We start from the raw sequence: 27,388 nt of genomic DNA, 5'->3' as shown, positions 1-27,388 counted from the left end.
GCTGGCGGGGAGTTGTCAAAGGACGTCGCTCGCGGGCGGCGGCAAAGTTTGCTGAGGTCTTGACCAGCCTCGATATGGTTAAAATGGTGCACTTCCGGTACGATGGGCGAGGATCGACGAAGCGGTCCCTGAGTGAAGTGCCAGGACACCTTGTCGAGGAAGATATGGATGGACTGGAAAGGAATTATTTATGTGAACTGGAATTCAAGATTGGATCTCGTTGACTAGTTGGTCTTCAACGGAGAGTCCGGATGATATTTTTGTAAAACAATGGACTGGATATTTTGGAGGATTATGATCAGTAATACTATGGTTTCATTAAAAGATTGCTTTAAAGACAGCCGAATCTGTGAAAAAAGCAATTTCATATTGGGTGTGTAAGTGGCATGACTACCTTGAATTTTGCTTGAAGCGCCGGCTGGGGGGCCTGGGAACTCTTTTCCTTGGCACCTGAGACAAACATAACCAAATTTTTATATAAAGGGATCCCACCAATACAGTGGTTGGGTGTCTCTTCCTTGATCTGGCCATGTGACCTACGGGTTCGGTCGGATCAGATTAGATAGTTAAGGCCTTGACGCATTAGATAAATCTCTCGTTAGATGGTTTTCCTGGTGGAATCACGTAGTCTCAAAACTCCCTCCCAGAATTGGGAAAACCAAAGAGACAGAGTTCCACCTTAGATTGCAGCGGCTAGAGCCGTCACAATAGCTAAGGAAGTGGAGGAAGAAAAAGGATTGATCTATGCCGCCATTGAGCATCAGGGGCCAAATCGTCAATTCTCAGTCCTCCAGACTCCAGTAGAGTACAAGGGTAAGAAAAAGGAAGTGTAGAAAGAAAAAGGATTGATCTATGCCGCCATTGAGCATCAGGGGCCAAATCGTTAATTCTCAGTTCTCCAGACTCCATTAGAGTACAAGGGTAAGAAATTCAGGCTTTTGATTGATTCAGGCAGTACACATTCTTTTATTTCCCAAGGAAGTCTGCGTAAGTTAGTCCTAAATCAGAAATAAGGGAAACCTATGCAAGTGGAATTGGCCAGTGGAAAGATTCTTTTCACACACCTTGAGACATACCATATTCAATTTAATCTAGATGGAAATGTAACAAATTACCAATCAGAGCCCTACCCTTGGGAATCTATGATGGAATCCTTGGAATGGATTGGCTCCATAAGAATCAGGCTGACATTCACTGTCACAATGGAACCATCTCTTTCCTTGACCTTCACGGGAATAAAGTTCAAGGAGCTGGAATTTTTGAATCCCCAGTCCTGCAATTAGTTAAAGCTTCTAAATTGTTAAAGAGACTCAGAAAGAGGTAAGCTGTTTATGTCGTTAAGATGAATCTAGTAGACATAAAATGCAAGGCTAAGCTAGAGTGGTTAAGTGAGTATGCCGATGTGTTCCCTGAAGAGTTGACTGAGATGCCTCCGACTTGTGAAGTAGATCATGAGATGGAGTTAACCCCTGGAGCTCAACCAGTAGCCCAACGTGCATACAAAATGCCAGTAAGCCATAGAACTTAAGGAGCAGTTAAGACAACTACTAGAGCAAGGATTTGTAAGACCCAGTGTTTCACCTTAGGGTGCGCCCGTTCTCTTTCAGAAAAAGAAAGATGGAACGTTAAGACTCTGTATTGATTACAGAGGATTAAATCAGCTAACAATTAAAAATAAGTATCATATCCCTAGGATCGATAAACTTCTGGATTGGTTAAGTGGAACCCAAATGTTCATGAAGATAGATCTTAAATCTGGGTACTACCAGATCAGAATCAAGGAACAAGACATCCCGAAGACAGCTTTCAATACTCGCTATGGGCATTATGAGTTCACAGTCATGCCATTCAGATTAACTAATACCCCAGCACCTTTAATCGTCTCATCATGTAGGACATTCTCAGAGAATACTTGGATGAATTCGTTCTTGTCTTCTTTGATGACATCTTGGTATACTCCAAGAATGCAGCTGATCATGAAGATCATGTGCGCAAAGTCCTGGAGATCCTAAGGAAGCACTCTTTGCAAAGAAGAGCAAGTGTACTCAGTAGGAAAGCCTCCTTGCTTGCAACTACATTGGTGTCCAACATGCGTCAAAGAAGGTGGATGTAGACCTTACAGGAATTTGACTTTGAGATAAAGCACCAACTCTTTGGAAAGAAAATGTGGTAGCCGATGCACTCAGTAGGAAAGCCTCCTTGCTTGCAACTACATTGGTGTCAAATCCATTGATCAGTGAAGCAAGAGAGAAAATCATGCAGATTCTTTGCCCCCATTGCTACCCTACTGATGCAGGAATGCAAGACTCCTCAAGAAATGAGTCGAGTTCTTGGGTACAAAATGGATGAAGGATGCATATACTACAATAATTGGTTGTGCATTCCTAATGATGAGGAAACAAAGGGGTAAATTTTGAGGGAAGCCCATGAGATCCCAATAGCTGGACATGATCATGTACGTCAGTGCTTAACATGTCAAAGAGTCAAGGCAAAAAGGGTTAAAATGCTAGGTAAGCTGCATCCCTTCAACATTCCATAGATGAAGTGGGAATGTATCAGTATGGGTTTCGTTACTGGATTACCGTCAGTGCAATCAGGTTACAAATCCATTTTTGTGGTAGTTGACAGATTGACCAAGGTTGCCCATCTGATTCCAGTAAAAGAAACCTACTCTGCAGTGGATGTTGCCAGAGGCTTCCTCAAAAGGAGATTTTCACACTGCATGGCTTACCCAGAAGAATAGTAAGCGACAGAGATTCTAAGTTCACATCAAGGTTCTGGACTGCTTCCTTAGATCTCAGTACAACTTATCATCCAGAGAGGACTGATTTAGGGAAGTTTTCCTAGATCGATATCATCAAGAAATGAGCCGGAAATTCATTGAAATTGATGGGTGGATTATCTTGATAAGAGATTCATGATTTTCATTAAGAAAGTCGGGTTTTCAAGAAAAAGGGTTCTCTTGTGGGATCAAGCTCAAAACGGGAAAATTCTTACTTGCATAGAAACTCTGTTTTTGAAAAGGATTGTTTTACGCCAAAATGCTGGAGGAAGCATTTGGCTTATGTTTAACTAAGGAGAAATTCGTTGTTGCAAACAACAGCTGGCGGGGAGTCATCAAATGACGTCGCTCGCCGGCCAGCAAAGCTTGTCGAGGTCTTGACCAGCCTCGGTATGGTTAAAATGGTTTGCTTCTAGTACGATGGGGCTAGGACCGATGAAGCGGTCCTTGAGTGAAGTGCTAGGACACCTAAGTAGGATCCTAGAGGGTTCTGACTAGGTGATGTACGGGCTTGCGGTTGCTAGGACACCCATGCGTATGTCGAAGAAGATATGGATGGACTGGAAAGGAATTATTTATGTGAACTGGAATTCAAGATTGGATCTCGTTGTTGGTTGACTAGCTGGTCTTCAACGAAGAGTCCGGATGATATTTTTGTAAGACAATGGACTGGATATTTTGGAGGATTATGATCAGTAATACTATGGTTTCATTAAAAGATTGCTTTAAAGACAGTCGAATCTGTGAAAAAGGCAATTTCATATTGGGTGTATAAGTGGTGTAACTACCTTGAATTTTGCTTGAAGTGTCGGCTAGTAGGGGGCCTGAGAATTCTTTTCCTTGGTACCCCATGAGGGACAAAAACTGGTATATGCAGAAAATTGTATTGAGATTAACACAAGAAGACACTAATTATAATTAGGTATGAACCAAACTTACATAATCACTTTGATCATGACTTGTATCTTATTTAGAGACTCCTCTACCCTATTTTTAGTTGCATGAGTTGCATGAACAACATGCACCAACCATTTGTAGACTTTACACACCAACCATTGACCACTAGCCTAACAACCACACATTAAATTGGACTAAGGAGTTGGGATTACATTTATCCAACAATCCCCCCTTAAGACCAACTTCTTACAAGAACATGAACCAAGTCTAGCATACCTCCTTGACACAATGAGTAAGAGTCCCCCCTTAACAACAACATAGGGTGGTGTACTCTCCTCTACAACTCGTCAAGTTGGAACAACATAAGTCTTGACTCAACCACATACATAACATAATCTAAAAAGCATACTCATCATCTACATCTTTTATACTAAGGCTAGAACAAAGATTTGTTTCTTCCTGTTGGTTGACTTCTTCAACTACATGTGCCTTTGCTAGCTTTTGATCTTTTTGGTAGCTCTTTGAGGATGGATGATTCGTCTTTCCACAATACTCACAAGGATGTTTGGAGAAACAATCCTTAGTAAGATGATTTGTACGACCACAAATAGTACACTTCTTCTTTGCCGATGTCGAAGTAATAGCATATGCATAAGGATCTATCACATCCTTTGTAATCTTCTTGTCTTCTTCCTGCAAAGAATTTATGATACTTTCCAAGGAAGGGACTGGCTCCTTCTCTTTAAGTACCGTCACAATTTGCTTAAAGCTTGAAGGTAAGCTTTTAAGCAATATAGTAATAGCATCTTCTTCAGGAACAGGAGATTTAACATAAACCAATTGTGTCATTAAGCATTTTCATTACTCTCCATGGTTAGATCAAAGAGTTGCATCTTCAAACTGATCTTGGAATGCTTTGCCTTTGCACCAAAAGTACGTTCTAGTAATTCCCAAGCTTCCATAGTTGACTCAACATCATCAATATAATGAATAAAATCATCTTCTAAAGCAGTAATGATAATACCAAGTGCTTGCTCATCTTTTGCTTGAAGTGCAGCCGATGTAGCTCTTGTAACTGCAGCAGAAATACCTGCTTCATCTTTAGTAAGTGGCTTGATCGTACTCCACAGATTTTTCTTCACGAGGTAGCCCTTCACCTTGATTTGCCGGGTATGAAACCCAGTTCCGTTGAATTTGTCGGGGAATTTGGAGCTCATGATGATGAAATATGATACTTGATGTTGATAACTTGCTCATATAGATGATTTAAGCCCAAATAATACAAATATCATCAATATAAATCAAAATAAGAATCACCATGTTGTTGGAGCAAAAAAGACAGAAAATAGGCGACTGGAAAACAGCTTCGTACAGCAACTTCGGTGGACCATATGCTTCAAGATTTTGTATGCTGAATCCTCACATGATACCCTTGAATCACCTCAGAGGAATTAGGCGAATTCGTTGAGACGACGACGAATTGATGCGATGAGCGCAGAAAACGGACTGCGTTGATGGCGATGAGAAATTCGTGCAACAGCGATCAAATCGGCCTATGATTTCCGTTTTAGGACATGCGTGGGAGCAAAGCTAAAAGCCTATATCAAAATATTAGAGTATCATCTCCTCAAATGCAAGCATGGAAGAAATCTACAGCATGCTGTCCAAATAGAGAAAAACTGGCTATGGTGATTAAGAGATTGATTAAGATTTTTGCTAATCAACTAAACCTAATTGGGTCATGCTCTGATACCAAATGTTGGATGTGTCAATTCAACTATGAAGATTGATCAAAACATACTCAAGGTGGATCAAAGCAAGTACAAAACATCATGAATATGAGGAATAAAAACTGGTATATGTAGAAAATTGTATTGAGATTAACACAAGAAGACACTAATTAACATTATAATTAGGCATGAACCAAACTTAAATAATCACTTGATCACGACTTGTATCTTATTTAGAGACTCCTCTACCCTATTTTTAGTTGCATGAGTTGCATGAACAACATGCACCAACCATTTGTAGGCTTTACACACCAACCACTGACCACTAGCCTAACAACCACACATTAAATTGGACTAAGGAGTTGGGATTACATTTATCCAACAGGGATCCTAGAGGAATTTTGCTAATAAGATGAAAGGTATAATCAGGAGAGTGGGTAAGCTAAGGGTTGAGGAGAAGTGACAGGAGAATGGGTAAGCTAAGGGTTGAGGAGAAGTGACAGGAGAGGAAGGTTTGGGGTGAACTTTTGGAGAATTTACGACAAGTTGGAGGTCTTTTTGAGGCAGATATTAATCAATATGTGGAGTGCCAAGTTCATTTGAAGGGAGAAGATGATAAGCTGACTAGGGAAAGAGAAAAGGGGGACAAGTGGAAATCTTTTAATAACAGGAGGAAGCTAGCTAGGTACTTATTTGGGTTAGCGAAAGAAAAAGGGACTAGGGAAGTGTTAGGACAGATTAGGGGTGAGAGAAGTCAAGAGATTGGGGATATTAATCAGATTGCCTTAAAATGGGTTGAGTTCCTGGGAGTCACTTTGAGTCTAAAGGAGGAAGGGTCCCAAAGAAGATTTCAAGCAATAAACAGGCTACTAGGTTTGATAGAGCTAGGTGGTTGGAAAGGGATGTGGAAATGGAAGAATGCTAGGAGGCTCTATAAAATCTTGGGAAGGAGAAGCCCCTTGGGTGGGATTCTTTGCCATAGGAAGGCTAGATAATGATTTGAAGGTATTGTGAAGCTAACTCCTAAACAGCTTGCTTGTAGCAACTTCAACCATTGGCGACCTATTACCTTGCTTATAGTGATTTACAAGGTACTAGCGAAGGTCATTACATCGAGGATCAGTCCAACCTTGCAAGAGGTGATCTTCAAAAAACAATATGGGTTCATTAAATGAAGATCCATATATGCCAACATCCTTTTAGGAATTCTAGGGAAGGAAGTGGCTCAAAGAACTAGTAAAAAATGTGTAATATTTCAACTAGATTTGGAGAAAGCTTATGAAAGGGTTCATTGGTCCTTTGAGCAAGGGTTATGGAAAAACTGGGCTTTGGAAGTAGGATTGGAAGTAGGATGGCCACATGCATTTATACTCTTACTGTTGCTAGAGGTCACTCCAGTTGTTGCTAAATGGGAGATTAGTGGGGGGATTTGAAATCAAAAGGTATGTATGGCAGGGATGTCCTTTGGCCCCTTTACTCTTTGCCATTGCTTCTAGCCCCTTGATAGTGGCTCTGGAAGAAGCTTGTGAAAGAGGGCTGATGACTAGGTTAAAGCTAAAGAATGGGGAGCATAAAGTGAAATATACGAGTGAATGGGTGTGTGCGGGAACAAGCCCTTAGCAAGAGGCTGTAAAAGGAAGTCTGTAATTAAGTGGGTAGCAGTGAAAAGGTGAGAGGAATCTACTGAGAGAATCAAGGGTAGAATGAGTGAATATAGGGGTGTGGAAAGATTCTAGGAAAAGGTGCCCTTAGATGCAGGGGAGGTGCCACAAATCAAGGAGAAATCAGTGGGATTAGATGCTTAGCATCTTGTGGATATAAACCCTATAAATTGAGGCATTGGCCTAATGAGTATTTGTTGGTTTTTGAGTATCCATGCCTACATTATCCTATTAGCTTAATTACTCACTAATCTCATCTTAATCATCATCTTAATTACATGCTAATGATATTGATTCTTGCATTTGATCCACCATAGCTCATCACTTTGCTTGCATTTTATCATTTTGCTGATGACTCTCTTCTATTTTTGAAGGCTAATAATGAGAATTTAAGGAATGCCTTGCAAATAGTTCAGTTATTTGTGATGATGCTTATGATTCCAGATGTAATATACACAAGTCTAGTATTATAAACTTGACTGAGGAGGATAGCTTTGACATGGGGAGATGGGGATATGAAGCTATAAAGAAGGGGCAAATCATTAGACATTTGGGGGTACCTTTTGGAGTTGGAGTGACAAGCAAGGATGTAACTAATTGGGCAATTGAAAGGTTCCTTAACAAGATAAAGAAATGGGAAGGGATTAGAGTACCTTTTCATGATAGGATTGTAATTGCTAACACAATCCTTATATTAATGCCTACATTGTGTTTCTTTGCCTTAAAATCCTTTGGGCTTGAGACCAGATGTGAAAATTTGGACAAAGGGAGATTATTTTGAAGCACAGACTCCTAAGGGATGTACCTCTGAGTCTCTACTTGTGGCATGTATGCAATTGGGTTATCATGTTTCCTGGGAGCATTCATCTTTTGTTTGGGAGGAGGAGAGGTGGGACCAAATCGGGATTTGGAGTAGGATGGTTGTGGCAGGAGATCCTTTGTAAATGCTAGATTTTATCTTTATTTTTTTCGAGAGGGTGCATTTGTGCGTGCCATGTGTGCTGCTGTCCGTCGTGTAGCCCCTAGGTATCGAACCCGACCACTAAATATCTTTTGTTTAAAAAAGAATGACTTGTTGCTTTGTGCCAGCAAAGCAAAGGTTCAAAAAGGGTAATCTAGGGCGATTAATGTCTTTTACAGCCCACAGAGAGTGATGTCTTCGAAACACGGGAGCGCTATCAAGGGTCCTCCCAAACACCAAAACAGGACTGCGTGGAAGGCCAATGCCGGGATCAAGAAGAACGACAAGGTAATCGAAGCACATCTCCTGTTCATCACACACACACACACACACACACTGGTGAAGCTGAGCAATGCAAGCATTTCTAGGAACTCGGAGGGAAGCTGCACCCATATCCGGAAATCACTGGGGTTTGCCCTCGCTGCAAAGCCCAAATCGAATGGCGCAGAAAGTAAGCACAGAAACCCTAATCGATGTTTACATTGTTGTTTTCTTAAATCCTTGGTAATTTTCAAAGAAAAGATCGTTTATAGTTTGTTGTTTTTCCAGGTATGGTAAATACAAGGCTTTGATTGAGCCAGTAAAATGGTAAGATGCATGTTTTGTGCGGATCTCTTGTTACTCTTTCTGGTGGCATAAGGATTTTGGGTGGCGAAGAATCTACTGTGGTAATGCTTATGCGTTTATACATGCATACATACAAGCACATCCATGCCATGTATACACATGATACATACATGTATGATTGTTTTACATGCATACAATTCTTTGAAGCTTTTGGTTTCCCCTTTTTTCGAGAAAAGATTGCAATTTCATTCCATCTCCATGATGATAATTTTCTGCAGTAACCAGTGCAGCAAACGGGCAGTTCGCCAGGCTTACCATGCCTTGTGCTCAGGTTGAAGCTTTATTACTTTCGTGAAGACATATGTAGATTTAGTGAAACTCAAATTATCGGCTTGAATCTGGCAGCTGTCCAACTTTGTCCCTCTTAACATATTGCTAATTTGCAGCTTGTGCAAGGGAAAGAAATGTTTGTGCCAAATGTTGTCAGCCTTCGGAAACGATAGTTGGAAGGTAAGCTTCTAAACTTACATAAACAATTCAGTGGACCAAAATCTTGTTTGAATGTTTGAACTCTTTCACATCATTGAATTTTCCGCTTTTGTCCCTTCTCTAATGTTCCTCCTTGGTAACTCTCATAGCAGTGGCATGTGCCTTTGTGAATATGTTGGTCTTCGAATGAAACCATTAGTTGTAATATGTAAGAGGTCCTTTGTTGGAAAAATGAGATGGCTTAAGGGATTCGGAGTCTCGTATGTGCGTATCGGTCGTGCATCCCTGTTTGTGTACTCATTTGTGTCAGTGTGTGAACAGTCCCTAAAAGGGTTATTGTTCTTGTATGTGTGTGTGTGTGTGTGTGAAAACACTCACTTGTGAGTGTAGGTGAGTGTGTGTGTGTGTGTGTGTGTGTGAACCCACTCTTAAAGAGTGGTTAGAAAAAATATCTAGATATTATACCTGAATGACATAAGCAATGATGTCATTCATATGAGCTTCTAAGGCTATAAAAGCATTGTACTCGGTTAAGTATTATCACATGAATCAATATCATTGAGTCATGCAACACCTCTCTCTCTTTCTCTTAGAGTACTCTCTCTCTCTCTCTCTCTCTCTCACACACACACACACACACACACACGCACAGCCATCAACGACCTTATGGCTGAGTGAAAATGTCAACTGCAGCCCTATGACCTAGTACACTCTTGGCTAGCACTTTGCCTACAAAGAAAGTTGAAACGCTCTGTGAAGTCCAATGTTGAGGAAAGCATATGATTATGACGATTTGGCTACCCATGTACATATATGCACCATGCTACCGGTCGGTTCACTTTACTGCAGTTGGCTCGGTCCACAGCCTGCCACGCCATTGCCACCACATCATCATTGCAACATGTCACTGCAATGTGGCACCTGTGCTTGCCCTGACGGGCTTGTACACGCTACTCTACAGGTGATGTGTGTTACAGACTATTGGTGTGCTCGTGTGACCATGAAGCTTGTGCGGATGTGAGAGCTTCCAAGGGGCTTGCAGAAGAAGAATGCTGGCAGGTGTTTTAACAGTGAATCTCGTTCTGGTCTATTCCTGGTCTACTTAAGAATGTGCTTTGTACTTCTAAAGTTGGGCTGCTGTAAGGGCTTATTCTTGAGAGTATGTGATGTTGGTGCTTTTTAAGGTCATGTCATTTGCTTGGTGTCACCTTGTTCTCATCAATTGTTCTGTTTCTGAGCTGAGAAAAAGATGTCACACGAATCTGACTGTGCTAGACAGCGCATATTTCTGAATGCGATCAAAACTGGGTCGCGTTGTCTGGCACTGTTTTCTAGCACAATGTTGTGTCAAGGTGGTTATTTTCGAAGAGAGGTGATTAATAAACATGGTAGATTTTTGCAGGGATGCTGAGAAAGAAAAAGAGCAACAGCAAATCCTTGAACATGTGAGTTTAAGCCTGTTGTGAGCTGCTGGTTTAGTAGCACATTTTTACATATTTTGTTTAAATTGTCATTCATTCTTGCAGGCACTGAGAAACTTACGGGAAAGGGACAAAAGAACTCTGCTTCGTGCTGTAAGTGATGACTGAAGGGATAAAGCGCTAGTCAACCTTGCAGTTTTTGTTCTTTGTAAAGCTTGGTTTAGCTTCTTAAAACATTGCATGTGAAAATTCTAATTTGTTATGGTGAGCATGTGCTTGCAGTTCGTAGAGTGATGTTATGCACTTAAATGCATGTTTGCCATAGCTGTAAAGATACGCAAGTTAACTCTGGGGATTGATGCTAGTTAATGGTTTAAAAATACTAACTAGAAAATGTCTTGTTTTTAAAACCCTCGGCTGCATGATTCCCAAAACCAGCCTATATATAAGAATCTTTTCAATAGAGGGATGGAGTGAACTTGAGATAATCATGCTAACTAGAGAGGGGATTGAATTGCAGGGCAACTGTAGGTGGCGCACATGCAGGTTAGTAGAGTTCCCGCCTCTGCCAAGGTCCAGGGATGAGGAGTTGTTTGCACATGTGACTATATCATCTCAAGGAGCAGACTCAAGGGAGGAAAACAAAACACTCCGAGAAGCAAAGTGCTTGCTAGCACCACTATCAAAGAACCAAACATGTGCATCTGTTCCTGATAAGCATACATCATGAATAGAAAGATCATAATTACAACGCACGATGAAAGCCCAACCATCATGTGGATAACTTGATGACTGCATGAGCCACAAACATGCTTGAATTTTCTTCTCCTTCTCTAGCCTTTTTCTTGCATTCATTTATGTAATGATCAGGTTTCGTGCAATAGTTGCACTTGCGCTTCTTCTTAGGTTTGTCGCCTTCTTTCTCTGCATCCTTGCCAAAGGACTATGTTGGCGTTGAAATTCGCCACCCCTTAGCTCCTATGCTGCCACGTTTGTAGCAGCTATTCCACATGGTGGTTTCGATCTTCACGGCCCTCCTATCTGGGGCACTTCGCCCCATGGTCTCCCTTATCCTCCACTTATGGTGGACACCGGGATTGGGGGTGGGGAGACCATTTCAGCCAGGCTAGAACTCCGTCCTCTTCGCATTCTGGCGGTGCTCTTGGGTGGCTCTTCCACGTTTCTTTCATGGTATCAGAGCTTGTTCGGCTCTTGGGCTGTTGCTTGGCTTCGTTTGAGTGCTATTGCTTGGCTACGTTCGGGCGTCTCTTTTTGGGGGGGTGTTGGCGTTGAAATTCGTCGCCACCCCTCAGCTCCTACATTGCCATGTTGGCAGCACCTATCTCACATGGTGGTTTCGGTCTTCACGGCCCTCCTGTATGGGGCACTTTGCCCCATGGTCTCCCTCATCTCCCACTTATGGTGAACATCGGGATGTGGGGTGGGGATTCTTGCCCTCCGCTTCTCACACTGCCATGTGGCAGTCATTTATCCCACAGTGGGTTGGGGTAAATTCACCCCTCTATATAGGGCAAAATGCCCTTGGTCTCTTCTCTATCCCCACCTTTATGGGTGGCTCCATGGGATCTCTAGGTGTGGGGTGGCGAGGGCGGGGGGGGGGTGCGGGGGGCTAGGTTGTTGGCCTGCCACGTGTTGCATCTCTGTTTCGCTTGGTGCTTTGTGCTTTACATTCTTTCATGGTATCAAAGCCTCGTCGGCTTTTGCTGTTTGGCTTCGGGCTTCGCATCAGGGGGGTGTTGGAATGGTGGATTCTTGCCCTCCGCTTCTCATGTTGTCATGTGGTAGTCATTTATCCCACATAGTGGGTTGGGGTAAATTCACCCCTCTATATAGGGCAAAATGTCCTTGGTCTCTCCTCTTTTCCCCACCTTATTGGTGGTTCCATGGGATCTCAAGGTGGGGGGAGGGAAGGGGGAACCCGGCCAGGTTGTTGGCCTTCCGCTTGCTACGTCTCTGTTCCGCATGGTGCTCCGTGCTCCGTGCTCCGCGTTCTTTCAGATTGAGCTGAATCAATCTTTGGCTTGTAGCCACCCTATGAGGAGGCTTTGCCTTTGGCTCTTTAAAATGCATAATAGATGTGTTCTTCGCTTGATTTCTCTTCTTGCAAGAGCATTGACACCAACTCATCAAATGATAAAGCTTTGGATTGCCCTTCATCATGAGTCTAATGGTAGAGGCAAAACTGTGGTACGAGTTCGGCAATGCATTGAGAACAAAGGGAACCAATGAGTTATCAAGATACATCTTATGTACACTTGCAAGGTGCTCTTTCGAATTTTTGATGTGAGAAAAACATCCATTGAATCTGTAGCCATTTATATGGTAGTGATGTGTGGGCGTAGGCTAATAATGAGCCGGGGTATATTTTTCCTCTTTTGGAGCATAGTTGTCACAATATGAAAATATGATACTGTACGGTACGATACCGTACGAGAATTTTTGGTACGATATAAAATTTTGAGATACCGTATGATAAAATATGGTTTTTTTTAAAAACACTTACAAACTACGGAGCTTCGAGCTTGAATGTGAGGGAAGGTTGGAAGGGGGGAGGACACTTTAAAGGTGTTGCTCAAGAGCTCAAGCGTAAAGCCAAGACATGCAAATAAAAAAAGGTCGAAAAACAATAGGAAAAACAGGCAGAAAACGAGCCAAACGACACTTTTGTAAACGATCCAACGGTCATATCGTACTATACGGTACCGTATCGTACGAACCGTATGGTATAAATAGGTTCGTACCGGTACAAGAAACAACCATGTTTAGGAGGTTTTTTCTCCCGAGCGCATTACACACTCTTAAGAGTGTGTGTAAGTGACCTTATCACGTCACTTCACTTGTACTTCGCTCATGCTAATCAATCTACTTTGAGTGTTATGCTTCCATCTATCTTCTCTTGCTTCTGCAGCTATCCGTGTGGTGTTATCTTGATCTTCATTCCAACAATTGGTATTAGAGCAAGTTCTCTTGGCTATCACTTCCTTGTCATCTTCTCCTTGAGTTGTTCTTTTGATGGTCTCAAATTGAGCTATCCTCTTTTAGGTGGAGAAGTATACTCTATAGTTGCGATAACCATGTTAAGAGAATATATGCGCATTTCGGAGCGTTTCGGGACTCATCCGCATGTTGTAAGGTTTTTGCAGACATTTCGGGAGTGTCACTTCGAACTGCTTTTGTTTGATTTTAGGTTTTCTACATTGTAGCAACAACATTTGGTGTGTAGACAGGGGCCAGGGCTCTTGTCATCTTGGACATCGTATCATCAAGATTATCTTCAACAGCTTCAATGACATCATCAATGCTATCATCGATTTCTGTATTCCTGCTAAGTATCATTTCCACACTCTACATTGCACTTTGTAGGTTTCGTTTGCCATCGGTGATCTAGCGGCAGCCATCTCGGTTGCATATTGCATTCAATGGATATTGACAATATCTGCAGGTAGTTGGGATATTTGCATTTTGTGTCAGAGATTAGTTATTTGCAGGCTGAAATGGCAAGTAGTGATGTATTTGGGATGCTTTCCATTGAGGATATCCATTGTGTTTCTATATGATGTGCCATGTATTAGTCGCCAAAGGGATTTGAAATGTTGTTATTTGGATTGAGGCATGCCCTGTCTCGCCAACGCAGTAACATAGTATATGTACTTTGGATTGTGATATGAGTTCTTGTGGCATCCACCTCCAACAGCGGAACAAGCCATGTGGGATGGCAGGGGTGCACAGGCATATGCATTGGTGGCACTTCTAGTGAAAAGGAGCATTATTTCTCATATTCGCTCATGTAAAACTGCGAAGTATGCTTGGGATGCGCTTGCCGTGCTTTACCACGTGTGTCATGAGGCATGAGTGGATTACTTGCGTAAGCAGTTAGAGTTAGAGCATATAAATGAGGGAGATTTAATGGATGAGTTCTTCACAAGGATTAAAGATCTCAGGAAGCAGCTTGCATTTATTGATGAGGCCTATTCGGACAGATTTTTGGTGTCTATTGTTTTCATAGCTCTACGAGATTCATACCAAGGTTGTGCATCTACACTTGGGCTCATGATAAGGTTAACGGTTAACCCTAATGTCATTATTTTTGATGAGGTCGTTGTAGTGCTCTTGCAAGAAGATCATTCTCGAAAAAACCAAACTAGTTTGCATGTGGGAGATCATGCATTTGCTGTCAGTTAAAAAGGTAAAGGCAAAGCCTTTTCTTAGGGTGGGTTAAGCCAAAAGGTAAAATCAACCAAGTCTTTTGGAAAGGATGTCGACAGTCGAGAAGGGGGGGTGATAAGTCTAAGAAGAAAGGCAAAAGCAACTAGTGTCAAAAGCTAGGCACAATAAATGTAGAAAACCGCTGGAGAAGGAGAAGAAGAAAGAGTCAGGCATGGTTGTGTGTCACCATTTGGCCACCCAAATGGTCCACCCTTGCTTTCTCATTATGTATATGCGTTGTACTAGCGTCCATGGCTATTGGTTTATGCTTATGCATGGGATTGATGCCTGTCATGTGATACTGTGGACATGATCTTCCAGTGGGACTCGATGTGTTTATGCCTTGAATGTTATGTTTGGGATTAGATGTTCCGCTAAGACTTGTGCGTCTGTACATGTTCGAAATATCTGGTGGACTTGGCTTTCCATTGGGACTTATGCCTGTGTGTACATGCTTTGAAATGCCTTGTCACATGCACTCTGCACTGTAGTGCATGGTGACAAGATGGCTCATCATCATTAGTGCAACATTGTACATTATTAGTACCTTTTAGGATGATATTTGTCGTACGCCGTAACCCCATTGTAATCCTCAATCCAGGATAAGTCAGGCACGAGCTATGTAGGTTATTCCCCAGCCTTAGACAGTCAGTCAATCAGTCCAAATCCCTTAACCCACTTGAAGATGCATTCATGCATGTAGAGTCAGTAGAAGCCTTAGGGTTTGCATTAGAAAGCACTCTGCATAATGCATAGCATTCATCCACGGCATTTAGACCATTGCAAAAGCCTTTAGATAACATCTAGCATTCATTAGAATTTACCCAATATTTTTTCCATAATTTATAGCATTTATTGGGCATTTTGACATCATTTATCCATTTATCCAGGACAAGATGCAGTCAGCCAGCTTTGTAGCCAGCCGACCAGCATCAATTGTCCATATAAATAGCTAAGCTTATCATTCATTCATTCATTCATATTCAGCCTTGAAGACCTCAACGCTTGGAGCCTTCAGCACAAGGAGCATAAACGATTGGAGAATTTAGCACATCATCCATTAGCGTTTCATCCATCAGCATATAGGAGCATCAACGCTTGAGCAATTCATGATGCTATGTGCTTATGTCCAAAACTCCTCATCTAGTACTTTTCTTTGGATGGTCCTTGTGGCTTCATGATTTGCATTATGCATTTGCCTCCAAGGTGCATCAACCACTGATTGGCGAGAAGAGCATCTCGAACATCATACAAACGCTCCAAGACCAAATACATATAAGCGAATATGGTCTTGGAGGGTCGTATGATATCTTTCGCACTATGAGAGCGAAAAATAGCCAATGCCTAGTGCTTCTTTCTAAAGAAAGAAGCTGTGCGTGTAGCATCCTCGATAGTGGGCTTCACCCAACTAAAGCTCCCAATATCTTCCATAAGAAGATCCAAGGAGTGTGCAGCACAAGGAGTCCACACAATGCTTGGAAACTCTTCCTCAATCAGCTCACCCATCCTCTTGCAGTTAGAGGCATTGTTTGTTACCACTTGCACCACATTCTCTACCCCCACCTCCACAATAGCTTGACGAATGTGGTGGTAGATAAAATTAGCTATGATCCGCTTCCTTGCCTTGCCTGCATCAACTGCACGCAAAAAGTAGGTGCCAAGACATGAAGAGACCAAGATATTTATTATGTGGCGCCGCCTCGTGTCACTCCAACTATTTGAAATGATGGTGCAACCAAACTTCTTCCAACCTTCTTTGACAGGTTGGAGAGAAGTCTCAATCCTCTCCTTCTCTTCCTCCAACATGGTGGTCCTCATCTTATTGTACTCTAAACCTGTCCACCCATCCACATTACCTACAGCTGCAACAGCGACAATCATCCTCTTCCATTGGTTTGTGCGTAGCACATTGAAAGAGATATTACACTCAACGAGAGTGCGCTCTATCTCAATCTCAGCCCTACGTTGCCTCTCCTTGATCCATGACATGGAGTGCAAGGAGGAATTAATGTTGTGTTGCGTAGAAGGCTGCCCAACAGGTGCAGAAGAAGCAGGCACTTCCTCATCCTCATAAATCCTAGCCCTGTTTCTGCTAGGTGCTGCATCTGTAGGCAAAGGATCCAACAACACTTCGTCATCAACGATAGTGCTACGAATCTCTGTGCCATGTGGAAACTTCTTGGGATTCTCCCTTATAATAGCATCAGCCATCTCCTGTGGAATACACGGGCACCCACCAATTCCCTTGCCCCCCAACTTTGACATGTGGCGGATGACCCGCGTGATCGAGCTAGACTGCTGCAAGTTACAATAACGGCACTTCCAATGACGAGTGCCTGAACCTGCTGATGATGTGCTATTAAGTATGATGGTGTGTGCAGCCCAGTAAGGATTTGGTGCCTTTGGCATCTTGGACAAGCTGCAATTTAAAAAAATCAACATTAGAAGCCACATTAGTGGCTGAATTTCTGAAAATAGAGGAATTCGGGAATGAAGATTGGAAAAAATACATTGAAAAGGGATTGTTCAAGGGGCTGAATTTCTGAAAATAGAGGGAATGATTGGAAAAAATACAAAATTAATAGAGGGCTGAAAATAGGCTGAAAATAGAGTTTGTGTGTCACCAATGATCATTCATGATTCATGAGAGAGAGAGTCTATAGGTACTAAATTCTAAGTAGTAAGTAGAGAGAGAGAGAGAGAGAGAGAGAGAGAGAGAGAGAGAGAGAGAGAGGCAATGGGCAGGCACCTTGAAGCTGTACAGTAGTAGACGGATGGGCGCACAGGTCACGCGGGTCACGGCGCATGTACGGTGCACAGGTACGGAAACGCGATGGGCAGCGCAGGTACGGGCGGCCCAAAACACGAGAGATTAAAAAAAAGGGTACGGAACCCTAGGCGATGCGAACCGGATTCAATATAAAAAAAAGTACAAGTTGACCTGTCATGTACGGCGTACGGATCCGTACTGTACGGACTTAACTTTCCGTACCAGTACGGAATGCAACTATGCATCTTGTTGGTCATGTCCACTCCCGGCTAGTTCAAGTGTGAACCCAGCTTACTCACGAGCACTTTTTCCCTGTGACTGGACACAGGTTTTTTCCTGTGTGAACACACTTATGTGTGTTGGGGACTTTGCCCTAGGCCTTTTAGTACTCACTTGTACTTTCATTTTATATCATTATTGAGTACATCTTTTCTAGCACTCTCACGTTTCTCTGTGCTTGAGGTTGTATGTGTGTGTGTGTGTGTGTGTGCAGGCTAGCTTCCCTCCTACCCAACATTGGTATCAGAGCTTGGTTAGGGTTAGGGTTAGGGTTACACCCTGTTGCTCCCAAACATTAGGGTTAGGGTTTGCCCCTTGCTACAGCCTATTGCACACTTTAGACACCACACACTCTCTCTAGATCTGCGTGTATTCTCTGCTCCGCACAGGTGTGCCCACGACCGTACGCCCTCTGTGTGCGCCGCCGCCGCCGCTCAGATCTGCGCCGCCGTTGCCGCCACTCTACGCCGTCGTCGTCGACTGTACGAGCGCTGCTTTGCGCCGCCTTGTGTGCGCCGTCGCCGTTGACTGTACGAGCGCATCCCATCGCACTCATTACCATTGACTGTACTTGCTGCCGCCGGCACTCGATTGTGTGCGCCGTCGACGTCGACTGTACGAGCGCTGCTCGTCGCACTCGTTGCCCTGTGCCGCCTTGTACCAGAGCCGTCGCAGTCGACTGTACAAGCGCCGCCCGTCGATTGTACCAGTGTTGACCATTGACTTGCGCCGCGCGATCGTACAAGCACCACTGCAGTTGCACTGCGTCGCCCTGCCTTCGCCTTTTGTACCTACCCAACATTGGCTGTACCTGCCCGATCTATACCTACCCAACATCTCCACCCACCAGCACGCTACAAAATTTGGGGCATTTGAAGTTTTTCGAAAATTTCAGCCCACAGGTTTACATATCTGCAAGGTTTGAGGGATTTATAAATTTTTGACCTGAAATTGCACATTTTACCTGTTGAAATTTGGGGCTTTTCACCATTGAGCTTGCAATTGCAACATTGGCACACATTGGCATTGATTTCAGCAGATTTGGTGCATAATTGTACTAGAGATTTGGGGATTTTGTAGAAATTGGCACTATTTTGCAGCAATTGACTCGATTTTGCATAAATTGGCACTATTTTGCAGCAATTGACTCGATTTTGCAGAAATTGGCACTATTTGCAGGCAATTTTGGGTATTGCAGGCACATCTGGTTGGCATTGCGGCATTTCCCGCACATTTGGTTGGCATTGGGGCATTTCCCCCAATTTTTGGGCATTGCAGCACTTGGTACATGTGACAATCGCATTAGCAGATTTACAGGTGCAGATCCGGTTCAGCTGTGGTCTAATTGGTTGCCTAAAAATTAGGGCTTTTCTACATTGAGCCCATTTTTGGAGCATTCGACCAATTTACATTTGATCTGCCAAGAATGAGCACTTGCAGCTCTTATAGGTGTTAGTTGATTGTGTTTTTCACGACACATGTATACATTTGTGGTTTGCTGCAGTATATGTATGCCATTGTGGACACTTTGATAGATTTGCATCATCGTGCAGTACACTTGGAGATTTGGGACATGCATATGTATTTCTCCTAGTGAAGGAGTTCCCTTTCAGTCCATTGGTTATCCTGCTGCTTATCTCCCGCATTCTTACGGTTTTGCTGGACATTGCATACTCGTGGTGACTTGTGACAGATTTGCTGTCCTATCATGGCCAACAGTAATAATGACCTCTTTGGAATGCTATCTCAAGAGGACAAGCTCAATGGGGACAACTACCCTATGTGGGCTTATATGATGCGTCATGTTTTGGTTGCCAAAAATGTATGGTTGTATGTGGATGGCACTGAGGAGCGTCCTCTTGCACCTGCTCCAGCAGAAGGTGATCCTCCTGCAGGTCCCGCTCATCCTCCTGCAGGTCCACCTCCTCGTCTTCCTCCTACTCTGCAGCAGCGTACTTGGGATGCTCAGGCCCATGCATTGATTGCTCTCTCGTGCCGCAGGCATATCATACCGCACATTCGATCTTGCACCACTGCAAAGGGTGCTTGGGATACCTTGGCGGCATTGTATTCAAGTCGCAATGAGGCTCGTGTAGCTTACCTTCGGGGCAAGCTTGAGACTGACCGCATGCTTGAAGGTGACTCTATCGACGATCAGTACCTTACGCATGTGAAGGACCTACGAGAGCATCTCATTAACATTGATGAGGTTTTGACAGATAGCTATCTTGTTCAGACGGTTTTGTGCAACTTGCCTGACTCTTATCAGACATTTGGCACCACTTTGCGGTTGTTGACTGGCAATGCACCTAATGCGGTCACTTTTGACAACCTTGTGACTCTCTTGCTCAGTGAAGAGCAATCTCGTTCCAACAGGAACAACATGATGTCTGTTGAGTGAGCAACGGTTGCTCCTTTTCGTGGGAATAGATCTGGGCCTAAACCTAGCCCATCGAATCCTCCCAAGACAGAGGACAAGCCTGAAAAGAAAAAGTGTTGTAACTATTGCAGGAAAACAAGGCACACCATAGAGGAATGCAGGAAGTGTATTGAGAGTGAAAAAAAGAAGAAGCTGGCATCTTCTTCCACAGGTGCAGATCAGGCCAATTTGGCTACACACGTGTCAGTCTTGACACTTACATCTTCATTGCCTGCAGAGATGTCTTCTGATGCCATTGCTTTTGATGACTATGCTTTATAGTCTGTACTCCATGATATGCATTGTCTGGTAGATGCATTTCAGGGGGGGATTCTACTTGCCCACATGTAGTTGGTGATGCCTCATGGTCACTTATGCTTGTTGACCCCTATGCTCGTCTATGCTAGACGCTTTCTCTTATGTGATGTCTACTAGAGATGCCTTTTATGCTGTTTTCCCTTGCAGCGGGATTGTTTCTATAGTGTTGACATTGTCACTTTCTCACATGTGATGTTTACTGGGAGTGCCTTTTACTCACTTGGCCAAGTGTTGGCTTGCTCTCATGGTTTTGACATGTCACATGTATATTATTCATTGTGGGATTATGCATCTTTACATTTGCCATACATGCCACATTGATCATGGCATCGCTGAGAGTTTACCTATCCTCTCATAGCATTGGCTGATGCCCGCCTTGAGCCCCCACTTTTTCTCCCCATTTTCAGCTTTTCCCATTGCTGATTTTTCCTCATCGGATCCTCCATTGATGAGTTTCACTTTTGCAGCTTACATTGCATGTCTCACAAGCATGACTTCTGGATCCTGTTGCCTTTACACATGCGTATATCTGCTACCTCTTCTTATGCTTATCACTGGTGCAGTTACAGAGCATTGATGTGGATTACATGCAGTTCAGCTTGGCATTTGGTACTTGCCTTCAGGGGGGTATTATGCGATGCCTCTTGATTTGATGCAGTTGATGTCCACATGATCTTTCCATGGATTTCTAGTGATGCATCTATGTACTACTGTGCTCTAGCATTAGCACTATGACATTGGGGATTCTCCTTTTTCCCGTCATATAGTGCTTGCTTTTTCCATTGGCACTGCAGTTCACTCTTATTGTGGAGCATAGTACAGGGCAGCATTCACAGCTTTATCACCCTGCTGCTACCCATTCACACCATTCACTTGAGGGGGGTTTGTTGGTCATGTCCACTCCCGGCTAGTTCAGGTGTGAACCCAGCTTACTCACGGGACGTTTTCCCTGTGACTGGACACAGGTTTTTTCCCCGTGTGAACACACTTATGCGTGTTGGGCACTTTGCCCTAGGCCTTTTAGTACTCACTTGTACTTTCATTTCATATCATTATTGAGTACATCTTTTCCAGCACTCTCAAGTTTCTCTGTGCTTGAGGTTGTGTGTGTGTGTGTGTGTGTGCAGGCTAGCTTCCCTCCTACCCAACACATCTATCTATGTAATACGAGGCCAAACATTTAGTTTGGGGTCTCCCAATTGAGCAATTTTATGTGCGGTCCCAGAAGTAAGCATTGGCAAGCTGCCCAAGCGAATATTTAGATACTTACAGGACACTCAGTCCCTTGGTCTATTCTATGCGAATGGGGGTGATATTCATTTGCATGCTTTCAGTGATTTCAATTGGACTAGATGTTATGACACCCGAGTGTTTACTAGTGGCTTTTTCCTTCATCTTGGTGATAGTGAAGCAGCCGATAGCCGATAGTGGCCACTTCAAGCTGTGAACCTCAATACAAGGCAGCTTTTACAGTGACTGTAGACTGTGTATGGCTCAGATGCCTTTTGGCAAATCTAAGTGTTGGAGAACAGTTTACCACCTCCATCTTCACTAACGCTCAGAGTGCATTAGCTGTTGTGAGGAACCAAGTGTTTCATGCTCGCACAAAGCACATTGAGGAGGATTATCACCATGTCGAGGAGAGGCTCATTGCAGGAGAGATTAGCGTGGCTTATATCTCTACACACGACAATATGGCAGATATGTTCACGAAGACTCTCTCATCCTATAGGGGGGTTGTATGCATTTATATGGTAGTGACGTGTGGACTTAGGCTAACAATGGGCTGGGGCACTCTCCCTTTATAGGAGTTCCCCATGCCCCCCCCTCCCCCCTGAGCATATGTACACTCTTATGAGTGTGTGTAAGTGACCTTATCATGTCACTTCACTTGTACTTTACTCATTGTCATCAATCTACTTTGAGTATTGTGCTTCTACCTTTTTCTCTCTGTTCTTGCTTGTTGCGTGTGTGCCTTGATCTCCACTCCAATAGAATCTCCCTTATTCATATGCTCTGACTCAAGCTGCCCACGCAAGAAGGTAACACGTACCTCATTGCGAATCTGGTAAAGCACAACAAAGCGCATCCCAAGCCTCTTTGGCAGTCTTGCATGAGCAAATTGAGGAATTATGCTTCTCTTCACAGACAATGCTATCAAAGCACGTGCATTGGCATCCCATCTTGTTTGCTCCACGGTAGGAGGGGGTGGTGGATCTGCCGTCAAAGTAGACACAGTATCACTCTCCAAAACACTTGTAGCAGCCTGTTGGTGTGCTTGCGATGCAGGGCGGGCCTCAAGCCCACTCACCACATTCCAAAAGCCTTTGGCAATAAGTACATGCCTCATGATGTATTACCACAGTGGATAGTGGGTGCCATCCAACTTATCCTCAATACCAAGCATTCTAAATACATCATTGCCAGCCATTACTGCTAATAGATGCAATATCTGACCCTCACCAAATGCTACTGTCTCAACACTCTTGCGAGTGCAAGGCCAATGAATGCAACTTATATGGTTGCAAGTAGGCCACTGATAGACCTGTAGATAATCTCTTTGACCCAAACACGAAGTAGCACTGACTGCAAACTGGTGATGACCGCAAGTAACTCCTGCAAGTGTACTAAAATGCAGAGTCGTGTAAAGATAGAGAGTATATAGACCTATTGATGAAGGTTGGTTGCTGCAGGTTGACGCCAAGGTTGGATTAGATTGGAGGTGGTTGCTGTAGGTCGACGCTGAGGTCAGAGTAGACTGGAGAGGACCGAAGACGATGGAAAACCCCAAAAAAGAATCCTCTGGTCAGAGCTGAGCGAAAAATTAAGGGTGCCCAAGTACGGCTGCATGGGGCTGAGCTCAGCCCATTGCTGCCTGTACGCTGCCCAAGTTCTTGCCCCCTCAAACTCTGCCCCCCCCACACACCCGCCCCCCCCCCAGAGGGCCGAGCTGAGTGGCTGTGGTGGTTTTCCAGCTGCGTGCTCTGATAGCTGATGGGTCGTCACGGTGGGAAGGCAAACCTGCTCTAATACCAAATGTTGGGGTAGAGTCGGGGGCAGCAACTACACACACACAAAGACACACAATGAACCCAGTTGTGTGTGAGAGAGGCACACAACTTGATGTGGATTATTTAATAATGAAATGAGTGCCAAGTACAAAAGATAAGGACACTCCAATAAGTGGATAAGAGGGTGTTCACATGCACAGGGAAAAAACTTCCTAAAGGGGGAAAAAGTGCCTTGGTTGGATGTATTCACATATATGGTAGGCTATACTCACAGCTTAAAATCAGGTTGGACAACATTTTGGAGCCTTCAAGCAGTCATAAAAGAGGCCGACCAACATTGGAGCATTTCTGGGCAGCAATAGAACAAGCAGTTGGAGTGGTACATCTCAGAAATGAGGCTAGAAATCAGTCCATACAGCCTGGATAGGGGGAGGAGGGTATAAACTATCAAGAAGATAGTGTGATGGCTGAATTTTGCATGTGAAGGAGAGGGAAGAAGGGGGCTCCAATTTGCCATGCTTTGTTCATACCCATACACAATGATTTTGCCACTTGTCCACTATTTTGACCAAGTTTTGTGACAGGCCACCCTCAGTGATGAAGGGGTGCCCAAGTGATAAAGTGTCCTCAGGTTTTAATCTAAATCTGCATCATTCACATTAGTTGGACCTAAACTAGCACTTATCTGTTGCAAAACACACAAGATACACTATGTGAGGCCCATACAAATTTATGCACTCTCTCATTCACCGGGGTTCCCGGGCATCCCCAGTGCCGTGGAAATTCACAGGCATTAAATTCAGGCAATATCCTTATCAGAAAACAAGTACATGCGTGCAAAGCATATGCCAAGTAGCATGCTCATGCATAGTGCAACTGCAGTTTGGATCATCCCCCATCTTTCAAGCATTTTACACATGATATCCAGCTCCTTGAGCGTGGCATCTGGCCAAATGCCTTGAGTCATTATATACGTGGTTCACGCGGATAATTAGACAATCTGGTGATGAAGACGGGGTGTGTGTGTGTGTGTGTGTTTTCCTTTTAGTGCTAGCCTTCATCATGGGTGACTCTGCCCTTAACCTTCGAAGAAGTGATAGAGACCTAGTTTGTGGTTTGTCTATGAAGATTTGTCTATCGAGGTTAAGGGCAGAGTCATCCCCCATCTTTCAAGCATTTTACACATGATATCCAGCTCCTTGAGCGTGGCATCTGGCCAAATGCCTTGAGTCATTATATACGTGGTTCACGCGGATAATTAGACAATCTGGTGATGAAGACGGGGTGTGTGTGTGTGTGTGTGTTTTCCTTTTAGTGCTAGCCTTCATCATGGGTGACTCTGCCCTTAACCTTCGAAGAAGTGATAGAGACCTAGTTTGTGGTTTGTCTATGAAGATTTGTCTATCGAGGTGATGTATATTTATGCATGAACTTACACCCACTCTTCGACGTTGATGATGTGAGTGGAGATGTGATAGCACGTAGTTTATGCTGTACACGATGGAGTTGATGACTTGAAGTTGTGAGGAGGATCTCATGGAGTCAAGATTGCACTTTGGTTTTGTTAAGTTAGGGAAATAAGCTGAAATTTCCATCGGTACATCCTTTCTGTCGTATTAGCAGGCATGTAGATTTCTTTTGATGCCTTGGTCCAAGTTGCAACTAGTTGGTTTATAAAAATTCATTCTATCCAAAGTGGGTCAATTAACTATTGTGTGTGTGTGTGTGTGTTCTCTTTAGTGCTAGCCTTCATCATCGCTGAGTTTGCCCTTCACAACCAGAAAAGTGATAGAAACTGAGTTTGATGGTTTATCTTTGAAGATTTGTCTCTACTAGGATGGCAGATCTTTAAGCCTCAACCTGCACCTATTTTTGGGTGCTGATGACGTGGGTGGGGATTTATAGCATGTAGTCTACGCTATCCATGATGGAATTGATGATTTGAAATGCGAGGAGACTCTCATGGAGTCAAGATTGCACTTTATTTTTTGTTAAGGTTGGGAAATAGCCTGAACTTTCCATGGGTACACCTTTCTGTCCTATTATTGGATATATAGATTTCTTTTGAAGTCTTTGTTCAAGTTGCAACCAGTTGGTTTAAATAAATTTCTTCTATCCAAAGCGGTTCAATTTTCCCGACCAGCTACCTTGTGTGGGTGTGCATTTTCTTTAAATTTAGTACTAGCCTTCATCATAGCGGAGTCTACCGTTCACCTCAGGAGACGTGAAAGAAATGCAGCTCAATGATTTGTATAAGAAAATTGTTTTCGAAGTGCCGTATCTTTATGCCTGAACTTGCACCCACTCTTAGATGCTGATAACGTTAGTGGGGATGTCATAGCAGGTAGTCTCCCTCAAGAAGTCCAGATCACACTTCGGTTTTTGTTAAGTTTGGAAAGTAACCTGAACTTTTCATTGATGTAGAATCTCTCTCTCTCTCTCTCTCTCTCTCTCTCTCTCTCAGTACGTGGGCAGGAGGCACTACACATCCTTGGCACTTAATGTGTGACATTTGCGCTCAAAAAAACAGTTTTTATTTTTCATTTTCTATTTTGTATTGACAGCTTTAGGGGATGGCCTTGCATCTCCTATCACAGACTGTCTACACATTGCATTGTTTTGGTCTTATAGGCCACTCTAGGCTTTAGCTGAGGTTAATAACTCTCTCTCTCTCTCTCTCTCTCTCTCTCTCTCTCTCTCCCCCCCCCCCCCCCCCCCCCCCCCACACACACACACACACTCTGATTCATACTGATTTCTTCAGATGAGCAATGGAATGCCCAAAGCAGAGCTTCAAAATCTGGGATCGAGTGCAAAAGAAGGGAGATCAAAAGCTAATAAAACCGTGGGAGAAAGTAATGTATTGGAGGAAGGTGAAGATTTTGGGTCAAGCTGCTCTGAAGATGAGTGTGATTTATCAGATGGTTCAGATGAAGCTTTTCCTTGTGAAATGAAGAAACAAAAAGAAAATTCTCTGGAAGAATCTGATCTGCAGAAGCTTGCAATCAGCTGAGATTGAAATTGTATAGGGTTGGTAAAGATTTTTGGAAGTGACTTTTCACATGCTATGGTTGTGCAGGCCAGCGACCCTTATGCAATCTAGGTTGAATGCTTACACCTCTAGAACTTGATATTCTTGCAGACTCTGATAGGGGAACCCTCTTCAGGCTTGTTATGTGGATAGCCATAGGGCAAGGTTTTGCCATGCTGGCCATATTTTGCATTTTAAATGTACTTCACGACCGGTACTTCAATTTCCAGATGTCATTATGTAACTTATTTTAGGGTGTTCAGGTGAAAGTTTGGAGTTTTAATTGACACAGCTAGTAAGAGTGTGTAGTTGAAATAGGGTCAAGTTTCTGAGATCTTGAGAGGTTTTCATAATTTGGTTGAAGGACATAATTAATAAAGCGCTCGTCGTGGTTTGCTAAACCTAGAACATCAGGGTCATTCATGGATTCACTTCTAAGTGCTTGATTCAATCAAAATGGTATTTGTATGAGTTAGTGTCATACTAGGTATGTCGATTCACTTTTAAGTGCTTGATTCAATCAAAAAGGTATTTGTATGAGTTAGTGTCATACTAGGTGTGTCGATGTTTTGCAAGGCAACACCTTGAGTGGTGTTGTGCTTCAGACATATACAGATCTATCTTGAAGCTGAACACTTGAGAATAGATGGAATCACTAGCAGGTCATTACTTAATGGTAGGATTCGGAGCTGTTCGTGAACATCTTAAGGTGTGAACACCCTCTTATAAAGAAGATAGGATAAGTGTGCCAGGTGTCATTAGTATAGTGTGTGTGTGTGTGTGTGTGTGATTTCTATGATCACAAGGTAAGGCTACCAGCTAATC

At 43.3% G+C, this 27,388-nt stretch overlaps 1 protein-coding gene across 1 annotated transcript; it reads left to right on the top strand.

The window, feature by feature from the left end:
* The first annotated feature begins 8,161 nt into the window (after positions 1-8,161).
* LOC147621859 (small acidic-like protein) lies at positions 8,162-26,811 on the top strand. Its single transcript, XM_086822881.1, has 8 exons — positions 8,162-8,319; positions 8,400-8,482; positions 8,581-8,619; positions 8,877-8,929; positions 9,045-9,108; positions 10,490-10,532; positions 10,614-10,661; positions 26,297-26,811. Exons 1-8 carry the CDS (start codon positions 8,224-8,226, stop codon positions 26,543-26,545), a joined length of 675 nt encoding a protein of 224 aa, XP_086679007.1. The 5' UTR covers positions 8,162-8,223; the 3' UTR covers positions 26,546-26,811.
* Positions 26,812-27,388: the final 577 nt, after the last annotated feature.

The sequence above is a fragment of the Cibotium barometz genome, chromosome 29 (assembly GCF_041138505.1).
Source record: "Cibotium barometz isolate CiBa-2024 chromosome 29, ASM4113850v1, whole genome shotgun sequence".
Lineage (NCBI taxonomy): Eukaryota > Viridiplantae > Streptophyta > Polypodiopsida > Cyatheales > Cibotiaceae > Cibotium > Cibotium barometz.
The sequence above is the reverse complement of the archived record's forward strand: the minus strand, read 5'-3'. Positions and strand labels throughout refer to the sequence as shown.

Bases quoted from the DNA above. Each gene is read 5' to 3' on its own strand.
- LOC147621859 (XM_086822881.1), top strand. From the start codon at position 8,224: ATGTCTTCGAAACACGGGAGCGCTATCAAGGGTCCTCCCAAACACCAA. The intron at 8,930-9,044 runs GTTGAAGCTTTA...GCTAATTTGCAG, and splicing joins TTACCATGCCTTGTGCTCAG to CTTGTGCAAGGGAAAGAAAT. The intron at 9,109-10,489 runs GTAAGCTTCTAA...AGATTTTTGCAG, and splicing joins TCGGAAACGATAGTTGGAAG to GGATGCTGAGAAAGAAAAAG.